Source organism: Neovison vison, chromosome 8 (genome assembly GCF_020171115.1).
Source record: "Neovison vison isolate M4711 chromosome 8, ASM_NN_V1, whole genome shotgun sequence".
NCBI classification, from domain to species: Eukaryota; Metazoa; Chordata; class Mammalia; order Carnivora; family Mustelidae; genus Neogale; species Neogale vison.
Genome location: NC_058098.1, coordinates 25,357,133 through 25,382,477, shown reverse-complemented (window position 1 = coordinate 25,382,477; position 25,345 = coordinate 25,357,133). Strand labels below are relative to the sequence as shown.

The 25,345-nt window shown below is 44.7% G+C and overlaps 1 protein-coding gene across 1 annotated transcript in view; it reads left to right on the top strand.

The window, feature by feature from the left end:
• EFCAB8 (EF-hand calcium binding domain 8) overlaps positions 1-22,995 on the top strand; it is a 60,558-nt gene extending 37,563 nt beyond the window's left edge. Inside the window, exons 19-27 of the mRNA XM_044262342.1 lie at positions 135-347; positions 1,414-1,542; positions 3,235-3,456; positions 3,990-4,127; positions 14,129-14,297; positions 20,023-20,155; positions 21,281-21,485; positions 21,571-21,669; positions 22,591-22,995. Coding sequence (XP_044118277.1) covers positions 135-347; positions 1,414-1,542; positions 3,235-3,456; positions 3,990-4,127; positions 14,129-14,297; positions 20,023-20,155; positions 21,281-21,485; positions 21,571-21,669; positions 22,591-22,995 — 1,713 coding nt within the window. The remainder of the gene's footprint in view (positions 1-134; positions 348-1,413; positions 1,543-3,234; positions 3,457-3,989; positions 4,128-14,128; positions 14,298-20,022; positions 20,156-21,280; positions 21,486-21,570; positions 21,670-22,590) is intronic.
• Positions 22,996-25,345: the final 2,350 nt, after the last annotated feature.

The following is a 25,345-nucleotide window of genomic DNA, read 5'->3' as shown; positions in this document are numbered from 1 at the left end:
AGGGTACTCAGTTTCTATGGAGTAAGGCCTGGGGCACCTGGAGGGCCCTTGGGTATTGGCCTCGGGCCAAGGAGGCCCTGCATGTCCCTCTGGGGCACTGCAGTGTCAGCGGGGTGGGTGTCTCCCCGGCACAGGTGCAAGGGGTGGACAACTTCCTGGCCGAGGGCCTCCAGTCCAGCAAGTCCTGCACGGAGCACCAAGAGTGGGCATTCAAGCCGCCAGCATGGCCCCCAGGCCCCAGAGCCAAGGCCGCAACCAGTACCAACCTGCAACGGAACCTCATGTCAGCCCCCCCAGTGATGAAGCGCCCCAGAGACAAGCAGCCAGAGAGGCCCATGCCCCGACAGGTGGGAGCAGGAGCTGAGCCCCTGGTGGCTGCCCTCACTCCCCGGCCCCCCAGGGGCCTGTCGTCCGTTTGCGTTCTCATGTGAGCCCCTTTTTCCAGAGCACCTTTACGTTCATCAGCTCCCCTCCCTGGTTAGATTCACCTGATTCCCGCCCACCCCTCACCACTCTGCTTCCTTCAGTCTGGGCAGGCTCCCTTCCTACAGTCTACAAACTTGGGGCGGGGGGTGGACCCAGAGGGAAAACAACCCAGAGAACCTAGACGCCCAGGCCAGTTCCCTGGGCTACTTTCTCAGTCTTCCAGTGAGTGTAACCTGGCAGAGATGAGCCACTGGAGGCTCCCTAGAGATCAGACTAGTTCCCTGCTCCCCTGAGCCCTCATCTCGGCCCCAGGATTAACCCTTCCAGCCTCTGTTGGTCTCATGTTGAGGGGAGGAGGGAGCTGGAGTGGGGGGCTTGGCCTCCTACTTCCCGCAGTTAAGACAATGTCTTGTGTGGGGCCGAGGGAGCCCAGCAGATGGCTTCAGCAATTGAAGCCTGATTCCTGTTCCTGGGAATTGAGGCTTGAAAGAGAAACCCCACCTTGTGCAAACACATGACACTGGTTGGGCACAGGCAATGCAGACTGGGTCCCTCATGGCTGCTCGGACGTGTTCAAGTGTAAGATACGCACACTGTGCCTTATTACAGGACGCTCAGACCACCTCTGGGGTAGCCGGCGGCATCACTGCGTTCTCATCTTCTGGAGCAATGGCTGTACACACCCTAGTCCTCACCTTTGGTCCAGGGTCTCTTCCAGGACAAAGTGTGGGGGGGTGTTTCCCCAAAGGCAAACTCAAGTCTCTGTCCTGAGAGCAGAAGCTGCTGGTTTAAAATAGAGACTCCCCAGCACTGGAATGCCTTTACTGCAGGATCCCTCCAACACCCGCCTGTCCCTTTCACAGGGCTGTGGATTGACAGAGGGGGACTAGGCAGGTCATACTTTCGGCATCTGCCTCTGGTCTCTGTTTCCCCACTGGGTAGGGTGACCCTCCCATGATGAGCTCGGGGGCCCATTGTTCTTTCTAGAAACCTGTCCACTCTGGAAGCCCCAAGATATTAAGAACACCCCACGGCAAACAGTCAATCATCAGAGATGCTCAAAGAGGGGAATTCCAGAAGAAGATACTGCTGCAGTCCAACGCTTCGGTGGAGAAGGTGGGCCATGCTCGGGCAGGGTCTGGGCTGTGAGCTGGTGCGAACAGTGGGGATGGCCTGGAAAGGACACGGCCCACGAGCCTAGGGGGCCAGCCTGGCTCTCCCCAGTACCTGGAGAGGCGTGGTGCAGGTGAAGTTACCACTCAGGATTCTGGCTTCAGGGCTACCAAAGGGGGGAAGCTCCTTGGGTGTGCATGGGGTGTTGTTGGGGGGCCCCTTCTGGTTGATGGGCTGGACTGGGAGGTAGGAGAAGCAGCATTGCCAGAATCTACTGTTAAAATGCCCTTCTGTGCTCTGGTAGGGTATTTTGTACAACAGGGGAGTAGGGGTTGGGTCATCTCTGTTACTCTCCCTTCCTTTTGCACCTCTCCCCTTTCTGACCCTGGATGCCCTTCACTGTATTGTCACCACTAGACGAGGTGGCTCTCAGGCCCCTTCTGGTTTCGATCTGCAAAGATAGGGTAATTCAGAGACTGGGTTCCTTAAGTCCCTACCAGGGGCGCAGTGAATCCACACCGTAGTTGTGTGAGGGTGTGGCGGGACTGGCCCCTTCCCCAGCTCCAGGGCACCAAGGATTTAGGAATTGGGGACAGCACCCTGCGGAGCTGGGTCCAGCCTGGGGGTGGGGGAGTCGTGGAGAGCTTCGAGCGGCTGGGCAGTCTCTCCTCCAGGTTCTGAAGGTGCTTTCCTCTCTTTTAGAAAAATGGCTTAGGGGCTCCTGTCTGGATCAGTAGGTAGAACATGTAACTCTTGATCTTGGGTTGTTAGTTCAAGTCCCATGTTGGGTGTAGAGATTACTTTAAAGAAAAAAGCCTTTAAAAGACTTTTAAAAGTCGTCATGCTAGCTGGTTAAAAAAAGGAAAAAGAGAAGTGTGTGTAAAGCAAAATATAAAGGCCCCTTGTGTCTTACTCCCTCTACCCCACCTAGTAGTGGAAGCCACAGGCACTGCTAGAGAATTGGTGGACTGGGTTAGCCTTTATCTTTCTTATTTTTAGATCAGTGGTGTTAAATCATAGCTATGTCCTACCATTTACTTTTTAAAAATTTAACTATATGGCATGGGTATGTTTTCGTATCAGTAATTTAGAGAAATCTTATTCTTTTGTTAACTCATCCGATTCTTTGGAATAATTGCATAGCACCCCATAGTTTGGAGGGGTCACAAACAATTAAGCCCATCTTCTCTTAATAGACATGCGTTGAACGTCCCTGTACCTGTGCTTCTGGGCACCTGTGTAAGTTCACTGAAAGGATGGATTCCTGGAAGCAGTTGCCCCAGAGAGCCCATCCCTTTCAGCCTCTGAGTCTGATCCAAGTAGATGACTCAAAGCCTGACCTTTGACTATGACCGAAATCATGAGAGGCTGCTTGACCAACTGAGCCTTGAATGTCTTCTTCAAGACATTCACTGATCATGTACCATGTGTCAGGCACCATTGTAGTTGCCGAGGATAAAACAGTGGAAAAAAAAAAAGACCCAAATGCCCTGTGCACATGGGGCTCACAGGGCACTAAAGTGTTCCTCGTTACCAGTTAGGCAGCAGTGGAAGATGGTCACCATTCTGTCTGGGCATCTGGGAAACTGGGTGGGGCGGAGTGGGGGTAGGGACTTGCCCAGGCCCCTCAGCTCCACGTGGCTGTGGCTGGGGTAAGTTCCAGCACCGCTGAGTGGGCCCGTCTGTCTCGCACAGATCATCTTCCTGCAGACCAGGCCTCGGCAGCCCCACATAGCCGCCCTGCTGAGCAGCTGCATTGATGGCCTCATCTATGCCTGGTCCACACATGGGGCCGGCGGCCTGCTGGGGAAGTTCCCTGTGGACTGCCTGAGTGAGGGGGATGTGGTTGTGGGTGCCATGGCCACGGACGAGAAGGACTGGATCCTTATCACAGGGGACTGCACAGGATACATCAAGGTGAGGAAGGGCTGGCTGGGCAAACTCCAGCCACCTCTTTGCCGTGTGTGGCGTTCACCTAGTCTCTCCTCCCTCTGGGTACTGGTTTCGTTTGTAAAACAGTGGGCAGGAGAAGTCCTCTTCTGCTCTGGTGCACCCAGGAAGTGAGTGAGGACGTGGCTCCAATGGGCCCTCCATGAAGCCTCCCCTAGTGGGTCCCTTCTGTCCCCGCACTGGTCCTTCCTGCCACTCCCTCACCCTCAGCTGTGCAGCTGTCTGTGATCCCCTGTCTCAGGAGCTGATTTCATGCTTTGTGGTGAGATGTGAGGCCAGAGTGGCTTATCCTGGGGCCCGTCATACCCTCTCTGCGTGCCAGCTAAGGGGTCTGGCCTAGAAGATCCCTAGGGCCCCTTCTGACCCTGAGGGTCTGGGTATCTCAAAGGGGTAAGTGCTCACACCTCAGAGTGAAGAGAAGAAGTCTGGGAGGGCTTCACAGGGTAAGTTGGTGTTGGTATCAAGGGGTGCTGGGCTGCTAACCCACATTTTGTGCCTAGATCTGGGACATCAAGGATTATTGCATGTTCGCTGATAAGTGGTCACCTCAACCCAGCAGAACAAACAAGTTCCAGTTCTTAATTCCTGAACAGGTCCAGGTCAACCTCCCACACCACATCCTCTTGGAGGAGAAGGAGGTAGGAAGATTACTGGGGGAATTTGAACCAAACTAATGAGCTGGGGCCACTGTTCTCTTACTGAGATTCTGAGTCTTTCATGTTTCTTGTTCAAGGTAGTCTGATTGTTGGAGAAAACATTTGTTAGCTAGAAATCACCATTACCCAGTAAAGCCCAAGTCTACACACACCAGATATACCCACAGGCACACACAGGCATATGAGCGCACATGCGTGCACACGCGCACGCGCACACACACACACCCCTTCCATGGGCTTTAATCTTTGCAGTGAGGACCCTGGGGTCATGAATTCTTTTTAAAATAATGAAAATACTTGGGGGCAGCTGGCTGGCTCAGTCAGGAGAGCATGTAACTCTTGATCTCAGGGTTGTAAGTTTGAGCCCAATGTTAGGCACAGAGATTACTTAAAAAATAAAATCTTTAAAAAAATAATGAAAATATCTATGTATTTTCTTGAGTAGGTAATATATTTACATACTTCAAAAATCACTTGATATTAGCCTAATGACTAATGAAGTTGAGCACCTTTTCCTTAGTTATCGGGAAAATGCAAATTAAAACCACCATGTGATCCCACTACACATCCACCAGAATGACTAAAATGAAATGTTTAGCAATACCAAATGTTGGCAAGGATGTAGGTCAACTAAAATTTCTATTGCTCGCAGGAATGTAGATTGGTATAATCACTTTGGGGAACCATTTGGCAGTAATTACTAGAACGGAATACATGTCTACACTATAATCCAGCAATTCCACTCCTAGGTTTATACCCAAGAGAAGCCTATGCTCTAAAAGATAATGAATAAAAACATGGATAGAATTACCATTTGTATTAACTCTACATATGAAACAAACCAAATGTCAATCAACCTAGACTGGAAAAATAAATTGCACTATACACACCGTACAGAATAATATCGGACATTAGAAATGAATGGTTTTCAACTATTTATGACAAAGTGGGTAATTGTTTGAACAACATAAGTGAAAGAAGTTAGACACTAAGAGGGTATATATATTATAAGTATTATAGTTCCATCTATAAAAGTATAAAAACAGACAAAGCAAAGGTATCCTATTATAAGTGATTATCTTTGTGCAGGGCATGGAGTGGCTGGAAGGAGTGATGAGGGGGCTTTGGAGGCTGCTGTGTTTCATGATTTGGGTCTGGCCATACAGTTGTGGTCAGCTTGTAAAAATGGATACAGTGGCACATTTATGACATGTACACTTTTCTATATGTACGTTATACATCAACGAAGATTTAAAAGCTCAGGGAGTGGTAAAGGTTTATAGTGAGGATTCTTAGTCCTACTCTTGTTCTCCCCCCACCAAAACCAGTTCTTCTTGTCTCACTTTTATTGATTTTTGGTGATTCTTCCAGGATTTATTTATTCAAAGACAAAAGTGTAAAGTTCTTTCCTCATTATTTTTATGTGAAGGTAGCATGCCATACACACTGGTGTTCACCTTGCTTTCTCTTTTTCTTTTTCTTTTTTTTAAAAGAGATTTTATTTATTTATTTGGCAGAGAAAGACACAGTGAGAGAGGGAACACAAGCAGGGGGAGTGGGAGAGAGAGAAGCAGGCTTTGTGCTAGCAGGGAGCCTGATATGGGGCTCAATCCCAGGATCCCATGTTCCTGACTTGAGCCGAAGGCAGATGCTAATGACTGAGCCACCCAGGCACCCCTCACCTTGCTTTTCTTATTCCATTATATATCTTGGAGATCTTGTATATGAATACATTATTCTTTATAGCTGAGCAGTAAGCTATAGGATATATTAATGACATAATTCCCTTTGAAGGGAAATTGAGGCTGTTTTCAATCTTTTGTTCTTAAGCAAAAGTGAACAGTGGATGTTGTTTCATATTTATGAAAAATGTGTCTGAAGGGTAAATTCCTGGAAGTGGGATTTCTAGGTCAAGGGGTTGTATGCATTTGCGGTTCTGATAGCCATCTTGCAGTCATAGGTACCTTTTGCATCTCTGCACAAAAATATTAGGTCTAGTCTAGTTTTAGTAAGAAGACAATTTCACTGCATTCAAATCTGTTGAGAATCAGCCACCCATGGGTTCAACAGATGAGGAATCTGTAATGTTAATGCAATCATTATAATAACAACAATAAATGCCATTTAAAAAAATATGTCATTTTTTTTGGACAGAGAACACAAGGGGGAGTGGCAGGCAGAGGGAGAGGGAGAAACAGGCTCCCCATGGAGCAAGGACCCCGATATGAGGCTCAATTCCAGGACCCTGGCATCATAACCTGAGCTGAAGGCAGATGCTTAACTGACTGAGCCACCCAGGTGCCCCAAGTCTCATTAATTTTTTAGAAAGGATTTTATTTATTTTAGAAAGCAAGAGGATGAGCAGAGGGGAAGGAAAGGGCAGAGGGAGAAGGAGAAGCAAACTTGCCACTAAGCAGGGAGGCCAACACAGGGCTCGATCCCAGGACCCCGAGATCATGACCTGAGCCAAAGGCAGCCACTTAACTGACTGAGTCACCCAGGTGCCCCAATAAGTATCATTTATTTACTGCTTACCTTGTTTCAAGAATTGTGATAAGTGCTTTTATGCATTCTCTCGTTGGCTCTCTAGATAGCTCTGTGAGGGAGATGTTATTTTTAGATGAAGAGGATAAAACTGAAGATCTGGAGGGACCTGTCTTTTAAGTTCACACAACTGCCAATGTTGGATCTGGCAGTAAACCCAAGTCTGTCTAACTCCAGAACTTGTGCTTCTGACCATGTTATAATCATATATTTTAAACAAATTGGGATTATATTGCATGTAACTAGAATTTCCTATATTATCAAACATTCTTAAAGATCAGACTTTCTAATGATTAAGTCATATTTGCTTTATAGAGGTACAATCATTTATTTAACTTATTGTCAGACAGTAGATAGGTTTTTAATTTTTCAGTATCAAAAAAGTGAAAGAAAATGGATAAATTCTTAGATATGAGCTACCAGAGTAGATTAAAAAAGAAAAAGGAAATCTAAAGAAATAGAAAACTTGAATATCACAAGTAAGGAGATTGAATTAGCAGTAAAACTTCCCACAAAGAAAAGCCCAGGTACAGATGACTTTACTGGTGAATTCTACTAAATAATTAAAGAGGAATTAATGTCAGTTCTTCAAGAATTCTTGCCAAAGAGTTTTCTATGTAGCCAATATTACCTTGATATACTATAAGGACATCCTAAGAAAATACAAGTACATCTCTTGTGAATATAGATGGAAATGTCATCAATAAAGTATAATATTGAATCCAGAAACTTATGAAAAGGATTACATATCATGACCAAGTGAGACTTCCCAAGAATGCAAGGTTGGTTTAATATCCAAAATCAATTAATGTAATATACCGTATTACATGAATAAGAACAAAAGGCACATAATCATCTCAATAGATGCAGAAACAGCATTTGAGAAAATCCAACACCCTTTCCTGATAAATATGCCAATCAACAAAGAGTAGAAGGGAACTTCCTCAACCTGATAAAGTCCATCTGCAAAAAGTAGGTACTATCATATTTAATGGTGAAAGATTAAACTTTTTCCTCCTAAGATCAGGAAGAAGATGAGGATGTCTGCTCTTACCACTTTTACTAATGTTGTACCAGAAGAGCAAGTAGGCAAGAAAATGAAATAAAAGGCATCCAGCTTATAATAGCATCAAAAAGAATAAAGTATTTAAGAATGAATTTACAAAAGAAGTGTAAAACTTGTATTATGAAAACCTCAAAACACTGTTGAAAAAAATTGAAGACAACCTAAGTAAATGGAAAAAAATCTCCCATGTTCATGGATTGAAAAATTTAATCTTATTAATATAACAGTATTTGCCAAATTAATTCAATGTAATCTATCAAAATCCAAGCTTTTTATTTTACAGAAATTGACAAACTGACTCTAAGATGGAGGGTGCTTGGATGGCTCAGTGGGTTAAGCCTCTGCCTTTGGCTCAGGTCATGATCTCAGGGTCCTGGGATCAAGCCCCGCATTGGGCTCTCTGCTCAACAGGGAGCCTCCTCCCCCCCACCCTGCCTGCCTCTCTGCCTACTTGTGATGTCTCTTTTTGTCAAATAAATAAATAAAATCTTTAAAAATGAATGAATGACTCTTCAAAGTGTAGGGCTAGAGGGCACATACCTCAATATTATCAAAGCCATCTATGAAAAGCCCACCGCAAATATCATTCTCAATGGAGAAAAACTGAAAGCTTTTCTGCTAAGGTCAGGAACATGGCAGGGATGTCCTTTATCACCACTGCTATTCAACATACTACTAGAAGTCCTAGCCTCAGCAATCAGACAACAAAAGGGTGGCTCAGTTGGTTAAGCAGCTGCCTTCGGCTCAGGTCATGATCCCAGCGTCCTGGGATCGAGTCCCACATCGGGCTCCTTGCTCGGCAGGGAGCCTGCTTCTCCCTCTGTCTCTGCCTGCAATTCTGTCTGCCTGTGCTCGCTCTCTCTCCCTCTCTCTCTGACAAATAAAAACAAACAAACAAACAAACAAAAAAAGGAAATTAAAGGCATCCAAATTGGCAAAGAAGAAGTCAAATATCACTCTTCGCAGATGATATGATACTATATGTGGAAAACCCAAAAGACTCCACTCCAAAACTGCTAGAACTTATACAGGAATCCAGTAAAGTGTCAGGATATAAAATCAATGCACAGAAATCAGTTGCATTTCTCTACACCAACAAGGCAGAAGAAAGAGAAATTAAGGAGTCAATCCTATTTACAATTGCACCCAAAACTATAAGATACCTAGGAATAAACCTAACCAAAGAGGCTAGGAATCTATACTCAGAAAACTATAAAGTACTCATGAAAGAAATTGAGGAAGACACAAAGAAATGGAAAAATGTTCCATGTTCCTGGATTGGAAGAACAAATATTGTGAAAATGTCTATGCTACCTAAAGCAATCTACATATTTAACACATTCCTATCAAAATACCATCCATTTTTTTCAAAGAAATGGAACAAATAACCCTAAAATTTATATGGAACCAGAAAAGACCTCGAATAGCCAAAGGAATATTGAAAAAGAAAGCCAAAGTTGGTGGCATCACAATTCCGGACTTCAAGCTCTATTACAAAGCTGTTATAATCAAGACAGCATGGTACTGGTACAAAAACAGACACATAGATCAATGGAACAGAATAGAGAGCCCAGAAATAGACCCTCAACTCTATGGTCAACTGATCTTCAACAAAGCAGGAAAGAATGTCCAATGGAAAAAAGGCAGCCTCTTCAATAAATGGTGTTGGGAAAATTGGACAGCCACATGCAGAAAAATGAAATTGGACCATTTCCTTAAACCACACACAAAAATAGACTCAAAATGGATAAAAGACCTCAATGTGAGAAAGGAATCCATCAAAATCCTTGAGGAGAACACAGGCAGCAACCTCTTCAACCTCAGCCACAGCAACATCTTCCTAGGAACATTGCCAAAGGCAAGGGAAGCAAGGACAAAAATGAACTCTTGGGATTTCATCAAGATCAAAAGCTTTTTCACAGCAAAGGAAACAGTTAACAAAACCAAAAGACAACTGACAGAATGGGAGAAGATATTTGCAAATGACATATCAGATAAAGGGCTAGTGTCCAAAATCTATAATGAACTCAGCAAACTCAACACCCAAAGAACAAATAATCCAATCAAGAAATGGGCAGAAGACATGAACAGACATTTCTGCAAAGAAGACATCCAGATGGCCAACAGGCACATGAAAAAGTGTACCACATCACTCGGCATCAGGGAAATACAAATCAAAACCACAATGAGATACCACCTCACACCAGTCAGAATGGCTAAAATTAACAAGTCAGGAAATGACAGATGCTGGCGAGGATGTGGAGAAAGGGGAACCCTCCTACACTGCTGGTGGGAATGCAAGCTGGTGCAACCACTCTGGAAAACAGCATGGAGGTTCCTCAAAAAGTTGAAAATAGAGCTACCTTATGACCGAGCAATTGCACTACTGGGTATTTACCCTAAAGATACAAATGTAGTGATCCGAAGGGGCATGTGCACCCGAATGTTTATAGCAGCAATGTCTACAATAGCCAAACTATGGAAAGAACCTAGATGTCCATCAACAGATGAATGGATAAAGAAGATGTGGTATATATACACAATGGAATACTATGCAGCCATCAAAAGAAATGAAATCTTGCCATTTGTGACAACGTGGATGGAACTAGAGGGTATCATGCTTAGCGAAATAAGTCAATTGGAGAAAGACAACTCTCATATGATCTCCCTGATATGAGGAAGTGGAGATGCAACATGGGGGGTTAAGGGGGTAGGAGAAGAATGAATGAAACAAGATGGGATTGGGAGGGAGACAAACGAAGTGACTCTTAATTTCACAAAACAAACTGAGGGTTGTTTGGGGGAGAGGGTGTGGGAGAGGGGGGTGTGGTTATGGACACTGGGGAGGGTATGTGCTAGGTGAGTGCTGTGAAGTGTATAAACCTGGCGATTCACAGACCTATACCCCTGGGGATGAAAATAAATTATATGTTTATAAAAAATTAAAAAAAATTTAAAATAAAAAATGAATGAATGAATGAATAAATAAAATTCAGATGGAAATACAAGTGACCTAGAATAGTTCAAAAATCTTGAGAATGAACAGAGTTGGAAAAGTCACACTTCGCAACTTCAAAACTTACTCTGAAGCTGCAGTGAAAATAGTGTGGTACTAGCATTAGGGTAGACATATATGCCAATGAAATAGAATTAAAAGGGAAAAATAAACTCATAGTCAATTGATTTTTGGCAAACGTGCCAAAATGATCAAATGGAGGAAAGAATAGTCTTTTTAAACAAATGGTGCTGGGAAGACTGAATATCCACATCAGAAGAATGAACATCTAACAGAGAAGAACATACTTCACAACATACGGAAAAATTAACTTCAGTGGTCATGGACTTAAATGGAAGAGTTAAAATTATAAGACTCTTAGAAGAAAGCATAGAGAGAAATCTGCATGACTCTGGGTTAGACAATATTTCTTAAATATGACACAGAATCACAAGCAACAAAAGGAACAAATAAAGTGAATTTTGTCAAATTTAAAAACTTTCAGCCTGCAAAAGACACCGTTAAGAAAAGGAAAAGGTAACATATAGAATAGAAGAAAAATATTTGCAAATCATCTATATGATAAGAAACTAGTATCCAGACTATTCAAAGAATTCCTTCACATTGACAATAAAAAGACAATTAACCCAATTAAAAATGGGCAAAGGATCTACTAGACATTTCTTCAAGGAGATACAAATCACCAACAAGTATATGAAATGATGGTGAGCATCATTAGGAAGTAGGGAAATTCCTATCAAAACAATAATGCGATCCCACTTCCCACTCATTAGGATGGCTGTGGATAAGAAGAGTTGGGTGTAGATAATAATATAGATAATAAAATGTAAATTGGAACTCCCAAACATTGCTGGTAAGAACATAAGGCAATATAGCCACTTTGGAAAACAGTTTAACAGTTTCTCAGAAAGTTAAACGTGGAGTTACCATAAGACCCAGCAATACACCCAAGAGAAATGAAGTCGTTTCTGCACAAAATCTTATATATGGGTGTTTATAGCAGCATTAGTTGTAATAGCCAAGAAGTGAAAATAGCCCACATGTCCACAATGGATGAATGCGTAAGTAAAGTAATGAAGTACTGATACACACTAAAATACCACGTGACTTGAAAACATGCTAAGTGAAAGAAGCTAGTCACAAAGACCACATACTGTCTGATTCCACTTACATCAAGTGTGGGACGATGAAATGACCTAAAATTTATCGTAACGGTGGTTGCAAACTCTGTGGATATACTAAAAACCGCCAAAGCAAGCCCTTTAAATGGGTAAATTGTGTGTGAATTATATTTCAATATGACTGTATTTAAAAGCTATAAAAATGATTGAGCAATTTTTCTTTTTCACAAATCTTTTTGTTGTTCGTAGTTGTTTACCTGCATATCTGGTAGTTTATCTCATGGAAATAGTATCTAAAACAATATAAATCTTTCCAAAGCCTTTACTATGTACTGCAAACTGCACTCCAGAAAGTTTATAGAGTTTTGTACTTCTAATATTTTGCTTTATCCTTGCCAGCAAGAAGTATTTATTATTAGCGGTATTCATCTGAGTGAGGGTTCCTTGGGTCGATAGAGTGCCTTGCTTATAGAAGGCATTAAATAAATAAATGTTTGAAGTGAAAAAAAAAAACTTTTGGCTGATTTTTAGATGTATATGGTTTCCTTTGATTTTATTTATTTATTATTTTTATTTATTTTTAAAAAAGATTTTGTTTATTTATTTGACAGAGAGATACAGAGAGAGAGAAAGCACAAGTAGGCAGAGCAGCAGGCAGAGGAAGAGGGAGAAGCAGGCTCTCCACTGAGCAGGGGGCTGGATTTGGGACTTGATCCCAGGACCATGGGATCATGACCTGAGCCAAAGGCAGCCGCTTAATTGACTGAGCCACCCAAGCACCCATTTCCTTTGATTTTAATGAAGATATCTTTGCTTATTAGTGATGTTGACATCTTATTTTATTGACCATGTATAGTTTTGTGAATTGTCTCTTCATGCCCTCTGTCCATTCTATTGTGGTAACCATCTTTTGTAAATGATCCATAATCATTTTTTTCTATAATAAATTTTAAACCTACTAAAATATTAACTTATTATCTGTCATATATATTGCCAGTATTTCCCCCCTATTGGTCATTTACCTTTTAATTATATTTATAACAATTTTAAAATGACAATTTCTGGAGGCTCAAGTTAGTTTTTCTTCCCAATGTGGTATTTCCCATTGTCAATCACGTTCTTTTTTTTTTTCCAATTTATTTATTTTCAGAAAAACAGTATTCATTATTTTTTCACCATATCCAGTGCTCCATGCAAGCCGTGCCCTCTATAATACCCACCACCTGGTACCCCAACCTCCCACCTCCCCCCACTTCAAACCCCTCGGTCAATCACTTTCTTAATCAGAGATAAGCTAAATACTCACTCATGTTTTCTTTTAGATATTTTGCAGTTTCATTAAAAAGAATTCTTTGACCCTTTTAGTGTTTCTTTAGTTGTTTTTTTTTTTTAATTTCAAAAAAATGTTTATTCAAGTAGGCTCCAGGCCCAACATGGGGCTCAAACTCCCAACACTGAGATCAAGAGTTGCAAGGTCCGCCAGCTGAACCAGCCAGGCGCTCAGGGGTTTCTTTAGTCATAAGAAACACAACAATGATTGAAGTTTCTCTTGATAGTTTACCAGGTATTCCATCGCTGCTTATGGGTCCTGCTATTACCACAAATTTTCCTGGCACTCTCACATATAGATATTTTATATAAATGTATGTTGGTTTCTGAGCTTTCTATCATCTCCCATTGTTCTGTTTCAAGTTTTTATGTTGTGACTTAACATATTCAAACATGGTAAAAATATATCCCCCTTCAATATTGTTTTATTTAGGACAGCCTTGGTTATTTTTACTTATTTCCCAGTTAAGTAGAGTTCATTCTTTCATAGTGTAATGTGATCCAACACTCCCTTGCTCACCCTGTTCTATTCCCAGTGCCCCACTGAATAATTTTAGAAGAAGACTGGGTTCTTGTCCGAGGCTCACCACTTTCTAGCTATGTGGCTGTGGGCTGTCCTCTGTGAAATGGTGAGACTCACACATCCTGTAAGGTTGTTATAATGTTCAAATGGAATGATCTGTAGATGCAGCTGGTAAGCAACCTAGTAATATGCAAATGCGTTTTTATGATATTTACCAAAGGGACCAGTGAGGCCCAGAGAAGTGCCAGGACTTACCTAAGTTAATGTGGGAACATGTCTAGAACTAGAACCTTGGGACATGGGCCAGGGGACTGTGTCCTAGGATCCTTCCAGAGTGCTATACTAACTCTAGTATAAGTAGTTCTCCTGTACTGTCCCCCGTAGGTTGTGGCTGGCCAGACCATTTCCCTGGTTCCCCCCAAGCTTCTGAATGCCTGGAAGGGCCATTTGGATAGTGTGGCCGACATCCTGTATGTGGATAGCTTCCAGCTGGTTGTCAGTGGTGGCCAGGACGGTGACGTCAAGGCTTGGAAACTCTCCGGTGACACCATTGGTATGGGTCCTACTGAAGCTCAGCCATGCCACATGGCCCATCATGGCCCTGTCCCTGTTAGAACCTGAACTAGCATAAATCTTATATCCTGTGGGGTGGGGTTTCAAACTACAGCAGCTGGCTCTGCCCAGACAGTATCACAGGATGTGAGATTTTCCAGTTGTCCATTCAGCAGTCTGTCCATTCATCCATCAACTGTCCATCCACCCATCAACTGTCCATCCACCCATCAACTGTCCATCCACCCACTCACCCACCCACCCCAAATTATTTGCCCGTGTATATTTTTGCAAAGCATATATCTGAGAAGGCACATTCCTTTCTCTTTTTAAAAATAAACTTACTTGTTAAGATATAACATACATAAAGAAAAGCATAAACCAAAAGGGTTCAGCTTGTGAATTTTCAGAAAGTAAATATATACCCATTTAGCTATCACATAAAGAGCATCTTATGCTTTCTTTTTTAAAAAAATTATTTATTTGACAGACAGAGTTCACAAGTAGGCAGAGAGAGAGAGGGGCAAGCAGGCTCCCTGCTGATCAGAAAGCCCGAGGCAGGGCCCGATCACAGGACAATAAGATCATGAACCAAGCCAAAGGTGGAGGACCAACCTACTGAGCCACCCAAGCGCCCCGCATCTTATGCTTCTTAAGCTTTCTACATGCATGGTCTATCTCTCAGCTCTTCTGCCCAGCCCCCAGCTTTCATTGTATGGCCACCATATACCCTGCAAAGGCCTGAGGGAAAGAGTCCGTGGGTAGCTGCATACTCGCCCTGTGGCTGAAACATCCTGGGTTATAATCTCTTTTTTTTTTTTTTTCAATTTATTTATTTTCAGAAAAACAGTATTCATTATTTTTTCACCACACCCAGTGCTCCATGCAATCCGTGCCCTCTATAATACCCACCACCTGGTACCCCAACCTCCCACCCCCCCCCCGCCACTTCAAACGCCTCAGATTGTTTTTCAGAGTCCATAGTCTCTCGTGGTTCACCTCCCCTTCCAATTTACCCCAACTCCCCTCTCCTCTCTAACACCCCTTGTCCTCCATGCTATTTGTTATGCTCCACAAATAAGTGAAACCATATGATAATTGACTCTCTCTGCTTGACTTATTTCACTCAGCATCATCTCTTCCAGTCCCACCCATGTTGCTACAAAAGTTGGGTATTCATCCTTTCTGATGGAGGCATAATACTCCATAGTGTATATGGACCACATCTTCCTTATCCATTCATCCGTTGAAGGGCATCTTGGGTCTTTCCATAGTTTGGCAACCGTGGCCATTGCTGCTATAAACATTGGGGTACAGATGGCCCTTCTTTTCACGACATCTGTATCTTTGGGGTAAATACCCAGGAGTGCAATTGCAGGGTCATAGGGAAGCTCTATTTTTAATTTCTTGAGGAATCTCCACACTGTTCTCTTATGTCGTGCGAGGCTGGTAAAATTTCACAAGGACTCATCTGGTTTCTCCTCCTCCACGGAGGGCTCATCTTCCTGTCATTACTCTGCCAGGATTGAAAGCAGCTTTGGTCTCTTGTGTCTTACCAAAGGTTTATTCCTTTTAGAATTAGTTTACTTCAATTTCCTTGCCTTTTCAGCTCTTATATGTGTAAAAACTTTTTGACTATTTTAAATTTATTGCTGCTCTATGATGAAATTCCTCATCTTCTTCTTTATATTCTTGAACATTTTGATTGAAGTTATTTTAAATTCTGATTAATTCCAGTATCTCTTTCACTTCTGTATCTGTTTCTATTGCCTATCATTGCTGTTGGTTCCAAACATGACAGAGTAACAGGGACTGGATTTACATTCCCATGAATGACTAAAAGCATGAACAAAATTCATATATAATAGTTTCCAGGCATTAGACAGCAGGCAGCAAAGAATAATAATTCCTGAGGTATAATTTATAATAAATAAATATACATAGATAATAAGTATTATACATAATATAATACAAAGGTAGTATAAATTATATATAACATATACAAGTACATTTGTAATATTATAAATTATATATAATATAGTATACATAGATGTAACATAATAATGTATATAAATATTATGAATATATTTCATGTGTTACAAAAGATAGAAGAAAACAGCATATTAAAGAGAAACTGGAATATGTAAAAAGATGCAAATTGAATTTAAAAATTAAAAATGACAATGTCTGAGGTAAAAATACAGTGGATAGGATTAAGAGCAGATTAGATACTACAGAAGAAAAGATTAGTGACTATGAAGACATAGCAATAGAAACAAACAAACAAAAAGACTGAGTAAGCTGACATTTTAAGTGTACAACATGATGATTTGGTATATGGGAACATTATGAAATGATTACCACAATCAAGATAATTAATACATCTACACCTCACATAGTTACTATTTTTTTTTTTTTGGTGGTGAGAACACTTAATATCTACTCTCTTAGCAAATTTCAAGTGTGCAATATAGTATTGTTAACTGTAGTTACCACGGGGTTAACCTTAACCTCAGCATTTAATTCATCTTATAATTGTATTGCAATTACCCCTTGCCTGCATGACTTTTCATCCTATCTCTGTCCTTATACTTAAATATGCCTCTTTTGGGGCACCTGGGTGGCTCAGTTGGTTAAGCAACCCCCGTTGGCTCAGGTCATGATCCTGGAGTCCCGGGATCAAGTCCCACATCAGGCTTCCTGCTCAGCATGGAGTCTGCTTCTCCTGCTGACCTCTCTCTTCTCATCCTCTCTCTCTCTCTCTCTCTTTCTCAATAAATAAATAAAATCTTTAAAAAAGTACCTCTTTTGAAGAGCATTATATTAAGACCTATTTTTTCATCCTGACAATATTCACCTTTTAATTGGATATTTAGTCCATTCAAATATTAAAGAAATTAGTTATATGGTTTAAGTCTATTGTCTTGATACTTGTTTTCTGTTCTTCATTCCTTTATTATTCCTTTTCTGCCTTCTCTTGGATTAGTCAAGTATTTAAAACAATTATCTTGTTTTGTTCCTTTATTAGCTTTTTAATTGTATATTTTTATAATATTATCAGTTACTCTAGAGATTATAATACGCACTCTTGACCTCATACCACTTCTTTTTGTTTTTTTCAAGACTTATTTATTTATTTGACAGAGAGAGAAAAAAGAGAAAGTACAAGCAGGGAGAGCAGGCAGACAGAGAGGCAGAACAGGGAACCCTATGTGGGGCTTGATCCCAGGGTCCTGGGATCATGACTTGAGCTGAAATAGACACTAACCTACTGAGCCACTCAGGCGCCCCGAACTGATACCACTTCTTGTGCAAGAATCTTACTTTCTTCCTCCCACTGCTCCTTCTCTCACTCATGCTCTCTCTCTCTCTCAAATAAATAAATAAAATCTTAAAAAAAAGAAAAAAAAGTTGGTCCCTTAACCAGCTACCCAGGCATCCCTGCTAGTGATTAGTTCTTTAAGATTTTTCTTATCTGAAAACATCTTTATTTTGCCTTAAAATGTTAAGGCTATTTTATTGGGCATAGAATTCTCCAGTGGAGTTTTATTTCCTTTCAGTACTTTAAAAAAAGTTTTTTTCTATCATCTATGGTTTCTATATTTTCTTTTGAAAAGTCAGTTGTGAGTTGATTCTTTCTTTCTTTCTTTCTTTCTTTTTTTGAGAGAGAGTATGTGAATTGGGTTGGGTGGAGAGGGGCAGAGGGAGAGGGAGAGAATCTTAAGCAGAATCCATTTAGGCAGACTCCAACATAGGGCTTGATCTCCTGACCTTGAGATCATTACCTGAGCTGAAACAGAATCTGTTGTTTGACCAACTGAGCCACCTAGATGCCCCATAAGTTGATACTTTGAAGGTAATTTTTCTTTTTTCTCTGGCTACTTTTGGCTTTCAGCAGTTTGACTATGATGTGCCTAAGTGTGGCTTTATTCGTGTTCATCCTGCTCGGAGTTCACGGATCTTTTTCAACCTGTGGGTTGCTATTTTTAATCAGTTTTTAAAAATTGTTAAATATTATCTCTTCAGCACTTCTTTGCCTATCCTCTCTCTTCTCCTATTGTGGGGTTCCAGTTACATGTATATTAGAACATTTGATTGTGCCCCATTTATCTCTCATACTCTGTTCTGTTCTCTCTGTTTTTCTTTTTTTGTTTGTTTTATTTTTTTTCAATCTCTGCATTCTAGTTATTTTTTGTATATTTTCTGCTGACCTGCCTTCCAATTCATTAATTCTGTCTTCTGTATGCAGCCTGCTATTAAGTCCATTCAGTTATTTCTTCATTTTGTATGTTTTTTAGTTCTCAAATATACATTTGTTTCTTTCCTATAGAATCCAATTCTTTGTAGAAATTCTCCTTCTTTTCCTTTACTTTGTTCATATTTTCTGTTATTTTATTTAACTGTTTACAATCGTTATTTTAAAGTTTTATCTGATAGCTCCAGCGTCAGAATTATCTGTGGGTCTGATTCTAACGCCTATTTCTTCCTTTTATTATTGATTATACTTTTCCTGTCTTTTTACATGTTATATGCATTAAAAAATCCACCCCTCCAAAACCTCCAGAACAAAAACAACACCTCCCACCACCAAAACCAAAACCAAAACTAAAATCAAATCCAAAATGAAACCCAATACTTTTCTGGACTTTGTATAAAAGCACCACAGAGACTGAAATTGGTATGCTTTTCTACCAGTGCGTGTGCTAGTTCCTCTCTATAGGGCTGTTCCTCTCACTATAATCAGGAGCCGAATTGGGCTGGGTCTGGGCTGCAGCTTTCATTAGACTGTTTGCTTCTGTCTTCTGTTGTGAAGTTTGTCTCATGAATGAAGTCTGTTTGTGTTTGTTAAAGGCTTCTTCTACTAGTGAGACTTTTGTCTCCCAACAACCTCATTCTGTCTAGCCCAACTTCCAGGCCCTCAGCTCCCCCAGGGCTCAGCAAATATCCTGTGGAAGATGCAGCAATGCATGTGGAATTCCACTAGACTTGATCCGTCCTGCTCAGAAGCCAGGACGGTTTCTTTTCCTTCCAGAAACTTCCTTTGTTGAAGCAGACCCTGATTCTCCCTCAGCCTATGCCCAGACTCAGAAAATACTCCCAGGGAAGAAGCAGCCCTCAATTTCAGTTCTTCTTGGAAGGACTCTTCCCTTTTTGTACTTTAGTTCATCTACTCTTTTTCACTTCTACTGATCTGGTGATAACTTCTTAAAATAGGATTTCTGACTATATATATTTTTTAATTTTTAAAAAATTCTGCAGCAGGAGAATGGCTTACTACTAGCTATGCCCTGCCCCAAAGTGGGACTGATGTTTTTCTGTTCTTACTACCTTCTTTCTCCTCCAGCCCTGTTCCTCCCCAGTTCCACCCCCACCTCACATCTGATGGATGCCTGGTCATTCTGTGCCATTGCTACTTGATACATGAACCACGTAAGCCCAACTGAGGGTCCTGGTCATTGCCATAGTGCTCTTTCCATCTCAGCCTACATGTGGGGCTGGATGCTTTGGCCTATGCTCCAAGTATATTCTAGGGCTAGTGTCTGGTTCCTTCAGGTATTTTTTGAGTAGCCAGCATAATGCCTGGTTGCGGTAAGCACGATGAAGTGCAGGCCAAGGGTAAGAGTTTGCTAGATGACTCTTGAAGGTGGAGGGTAAAGGGCAGAAGGATCAGAGGAGAGGGAGGTAGACCAGTTCTTGTTACTGAGCCACATCTGGTTAAATCACAGGGACGTTTGGCCTGAGTGTTTGGAAAAGGCTGCAGGATATTCAGATGGTTGGTGATCTTGAAGTGGGAAAAAGCTCGGAGGAGGAAGCTGGCTCTGCAGATGCTGCCCAGAAGGCCTTCCGTCCAGAGCTGGAGTGAGTTATCACAGCCCACCTGGTCCTGCTGGCCCAATGAGGAAGATGCTGGGAGCCTTCCCAGGTCCTGAGCAGCCTCGTCTGGGTTGGGTAGTGTGGGCATCTTTGGGGAGGGCCAGAGGCTTGGGACCCGCAGGCAATTTGACTGTACAGGTGGCAGCTGTGACCTAGGAGCCTAGCTCAGCTGAAAGTTTAGTACAAACCAGCAGAAAATATAAAAAGGCAAGCTCTTCGATGGACCCCGGCCCCAGAGTCAGGTCCTGATTAGCTGGGGCTGGCTTCCTTGCTGAGGCCATTTCTACGTGGCTAGAGGCCCTGATTCATGGTGGGGGATCAGGTTGCTGCTTGCTGTTGCTTTCCTCTCCAGGTTCCTCCTGCACCCATGTTCCACTCTTAATCCTGACCAAGTCTCAGATAATTTGGGGTCATTCAAAAAAATATTTATTGTGGTCCTGCTGAGTTCCAGACTCTGTGCTAGGTTCTAGAAATCCAAAGCAATCCAGACACAGGTTCTGCCTCAGAGAACTCCTAGTTCTCTGGGGAGATGGACATGCAAATTCATGGCTGCTATTTTATGTGGTAAGTGAGGGGACTGTTAAGAACAGGAATGGCTCAGAGGACAGTCACCTCATGGGGTGGATCAAGCAAAAAAGCTTCATAGGAGAAGAGATCCTTGGAGTTGGGTTTTGTTACGTAAGTAGTTTTCCAGGCACCCATACGTCTTTGTTGCTCTTCTCCTCTCGTCGAGGCAACATCTCTACCGTCCCATGTGGGGTCAGCAGACAAGGCAGAGGCAAGGTTTCCCTGGGAGGGAGAGGGTGTTTAACTATTTCACAAGGGGAGGTCCAGGTAAGGTCAAGATGGGGTATCTCAGGCCTCCACGGGGGACAGCACAGGGTGGTAGGAAAGGTTGCAGGACTTGTCGGGGGTTGGTTTAATCTGGGCTTTGCTAACGTTGCCTGGACACTGTTTAATGATGGACCTGAGCGGTATGGCCTTGGGGGAGGGATAAGAAGGTTGGGAGAGGATTGGGCCCAGGAGGGAGAAATTCTCTTGGGCTCCGAGGGAAGCCTGGCCCGCCTTGTGGCATGAGGGTGTCTTATGAAGGAAAGTCCTTTCCATCAGGGAGGAGCGGGCTCTGGCCGAGGCCCTAGTGTACCAGCGGCGGGAACAGGTGGCTCTCATGGCTCTCCTGAATGGGAAGGCCACCAGAGAGGCTGAGGCGTGGGCTAACCTGCAGAAGATCACCCAGACGTCCCCATGGGCCGGAGAGCGCTCCCTGGAAGACATCGAGCGCAGCTGGCTCAAGTGGGAGTCCAAGGGCAAGCAGGTGAGGCTGCGTGGGGGACCCAGGGGCACAGAGGGGCCCGCTACGGCCAGCCCCGAGGCTTCACTCTTGTCCATGGCTCCCACAGATGAGCAAAGTTGTGGGAGCAGCGTACAAGCCCAAGGCCCGGTCCCGGAGTCCCCGACTCCTGTCCACTGAAGTGCAGTACGGCTGGATGAAGCACCAGGTGACACAGGGCAGGGCTCATTCCCTGAGATGCTGGTGCTGGCGGCATCCGCCAGCAGCAGCAGCCACCTTCCACCCTCCTGTCCACCGGGCCCTCAAGGCCAGGGCAGGGCCATGGGCAGCTCTGGGGTGAGGCTGGTCTGGCTGCAGAGGCCCTGGGTGAGGCCACGGACACCACTTTTGTCTCTGAGGACACAGCTCATCAGGCCTAGGGGAGGAGGTTCTCCTCGGGCCTGGTACTTTTGCTAAACTTCCAAGAATTTCCCAGAGTCTGGCTATTCCTTTGGTTACTTGTCTACTGCCACACCGTGGGCCACTCTAGAGCAGACATGGGGAGGGTCTCTTCGTGCTGGGTAAAGGATGGAGGGAATGGCAGGGTGCTCTGCTTGGGGAAAGGAAAAGGAGGCTGGGGGTTTTGCAGGACAGCTTTGAACCCCATCCTCCCTCTCTCTTGGGCAGACTGCAGTCTCTCCCAGAGGCGTCTGCCATGCAGCTTCCCCACTTTTTGGTGGGCACTTGAAGGGAGAGAAGCCCTCTGGCCTGGACGGGGAGAGGGCAGTGCAGAGGGAGGCTATTCAGCATTCCTGCCTTCTAGAGATGGGCCTCCAAGCGCAGCCTGGGGTGTGCTGACAGGAGAGGTGAGGGCCCCACTCAAGTCCATCTTGAGTCCAGAGGTCTCATTCCGAGATGAGGATAGTCCTGAGCTGAGCACGAAGCGTGGTTGCCGGCCCCAGGAGAAGGGCCAGGTGCCAGGCCTGGCCCATGGTGGGCTTGCAGTGCCAGCAGGGTGTGGTTCTCCATGAAAACCACGGTACTCTGGAAACTTCTTTTGTCCAGGAAGACCCCAGGGCCCATCCTTCCTGGGAGCCTGTTCTTGGTCCTGGTGAATTCCCCAAACTCCCCTGCTCTCTTCCCCCCTCAGATTTCACCTCTGATCTACCAAAGCCTGCACTTCAACAACCTGTCGCCCACCCACACACCTGATCTCGGGCTGCATGACATTCTAGAGCACCAGGGCCCGCACATGCACCTGGCGGCCCCCTGCAGCCACAAGGACCCGGATCCTGATAAGAACACCAGCTCTTCTGCCACCTCCCTCTCCCCCAGCGACACCCTCCCCGTGACGGCCTCAGGCTCTGGCTTCCTGGAGTTGGCCTTGTCCAGCTCCCCCTACCTCCTGTCCTCTCCCTCGGTCCTGTCCCAGGCAAACAGGTATGTCGTGCAGAGGTCGGCGACTCCCATGCCTGTTGCCTCATCCGTCGAACTGCTCTCAAGACCTCTGAAGGCCACCCTTCGTTCCTCCATGAAGAAGAGGTACCACATCTAGTTCTAAGGTGGCCCACACTTTCTCCAGCCCTCCAGCACAAGGCTCAGGCCTACGGGCATCCTGTCTGTCCCTGGCTTATTACCCCTGCCAGACCCAGAGGATAGAGACCTTTTCCTATTGACCTCCTCCTTCACCAGAGTCCTGGAGAAGAAAATAAATATTTGCAGATATCGGAGTCCCATAGGCCAGGAGGCTGGGCTGTGTGTCCCTTGCCCCCTTAGTGTGTCTGTGTTCCGCCTGACGAGACCCTGGATGGATGCAGGGGAGAGTTCCCTTGCCCAAGACACTTGGCGCAGCCTTCTGGCAGGCAAAGCATAGGGCTGGGGCCTCAGAGGCTCTCTGGTGATGCTGTGGGTAGGTTATGCTGCTGGGGTAAGCTGTCTGCTTCTGATACTTGGTTCGGCCTCATGGCTAGAGTGAGGCCCAGCAGCCCTTGGGAGGCCGTGGCAGCTGTGTGTCTGTCCTCCTCAGCCATCAGGCACTTGCCATAGGGAACTCCACATTTACAAACGGTTCTGCCTCTCCTGCAAGGGGGTCCCCAAAGCATGGTGGAGTGCACCTCGGCCTGGTTCTCATTGCTGCTTTGGATTCAGATTTTTCTGAGCCAAAGCCCCTTGATCCTTCTCTTGTGTGCTGCTCTGGGCAGTGTCTGGGGTGGAGAACTCAGTGTGGATTGTGCGGTGGTAAAAGCAGTGACAGGGCCAAGGCCTCTGCCCGGGGGGTCGGGGAAGGCCTGTGGGGAGGTGTGGGTAGCAGGGGGGAAGGGATGTAGTGATTACCAGGCCTCAGGGGATTTTCATTTCATTTTCTTTTCTTTTCTTTCTTTCTTTAAAGACTTTATTTATTTATTTAACAGAGAGCACACAAGTAGGGGGAGCAGCAGGCAGAGGGAGAAGCAGGCTCTCCACTGAGCAGAGAACCAGATGTGGGCCTCGATCCCAGGACCTTGGGATCATGACCTGAGCCAAAGACAGCTGCTTAACAGACTAAGCCACCCAGGCGCCCCCTCAAGGGGATTTTCTTAAAGGCCTCTGTAAAGCCCTCACCTGGAGGGAGAGTCAGGGTCCTTTAGGAGCTGAGAACCTGACTTAGGGGCCATCTGGCTGGACGTTAGGGCTCAGGACAGGTTAACCTCAGAGGAATCTTCCACCTGACTCTGCCTTTCGGTGAACCCTCCCCTCAGTAGGCCCCAGCCCCCTCACAGCAGCATTTTACTGCCTCTGCCCACGTGTTTTGGTGCAGGCACACTGCAGGAAGTGAAGAAAACTGCCATTGGAGTCTCACCTCCTCCTCGGGCAGCAGCTAACTGTGGACATTTGTCCCCGGCCGTGGGAGTTCCCTGGCGGCCCCTCCAGAGGGCAGGTTCCCCTGACACAGAGTCCCAGGCCCAAAGTTACCACCTCCAGGGACAGGTCTCTCCTGCTGCTCACACCCAGCCCCTCCTGGCCTGAGCCCTAGATGGGATGGGGGACAGATCATTCTGGAGCATCAGGGTCAGAAGAAGCTTAGAACCCAGATGGGGACTGGAGGTCAGTATCCCAGTTGGTGAGTGAGGAAGCTGGACTGGTGGCCCAGTGTTCTGTCTCCTGGTCACCTGTGCTCCCTGAGCCCCAGAGCACCCCTCCTCACCTCCCCAAGCCCGGGTGTCTGCCCAGCCGCACCAGCCTCTTCTCTGCCTGCTCTCCTCCTCTACATCAATGGCCTTAAAACACACACACACACACACACACACAAAACTACTTATATTTAGCTCCCTTCTGATTCTAAAAGTAGCACAGGCTGAGTGTAGAAAAATCAAGAAAATACTGAAAAGCATTAAAGCCAACAAAAACCATCTGGATCCCATCTCCCAGAGATCAGCCCGGGGCATTTCCCTCTACATGTTTTCCTGTCTTTGTACACACGTGTGTAGACCTCATACACACACGCATCCACACCCTCAGTTCCCAAACCCTCATTTGCTGCTCCTACCTCACACAGCGCATGACCTTGGCATCCAAGCTTTGAATGCAGCCTTCCTCACTCGATGAGCAAGTGACCATTGCTGCTTTTCCCCATGCCCCTCCTCAGTGACGGCTGCATCCAGGCCCTCCCTGGGTTGCCATCTTCGGGATCAAGGGCCGCTGCCAAGCCACCCTTGTAAGGAGCAGGAGGGCACATGCCTCCCGTTTGCCCCTAATGACGTACGGCCAACAATCTGACATAGGAACAGGCATGCATCTCCAGTGGAACAGAAATGTTTTCCTGGGCCTGGTGGGGCAGAGGAGTCATGACCCCATTGGCCGACTGACGGAGAGAGAGGCAGGCCCAGAGAAAGGCAGGCAGAGCGCAGCAGATGTGGTGAGCCTCA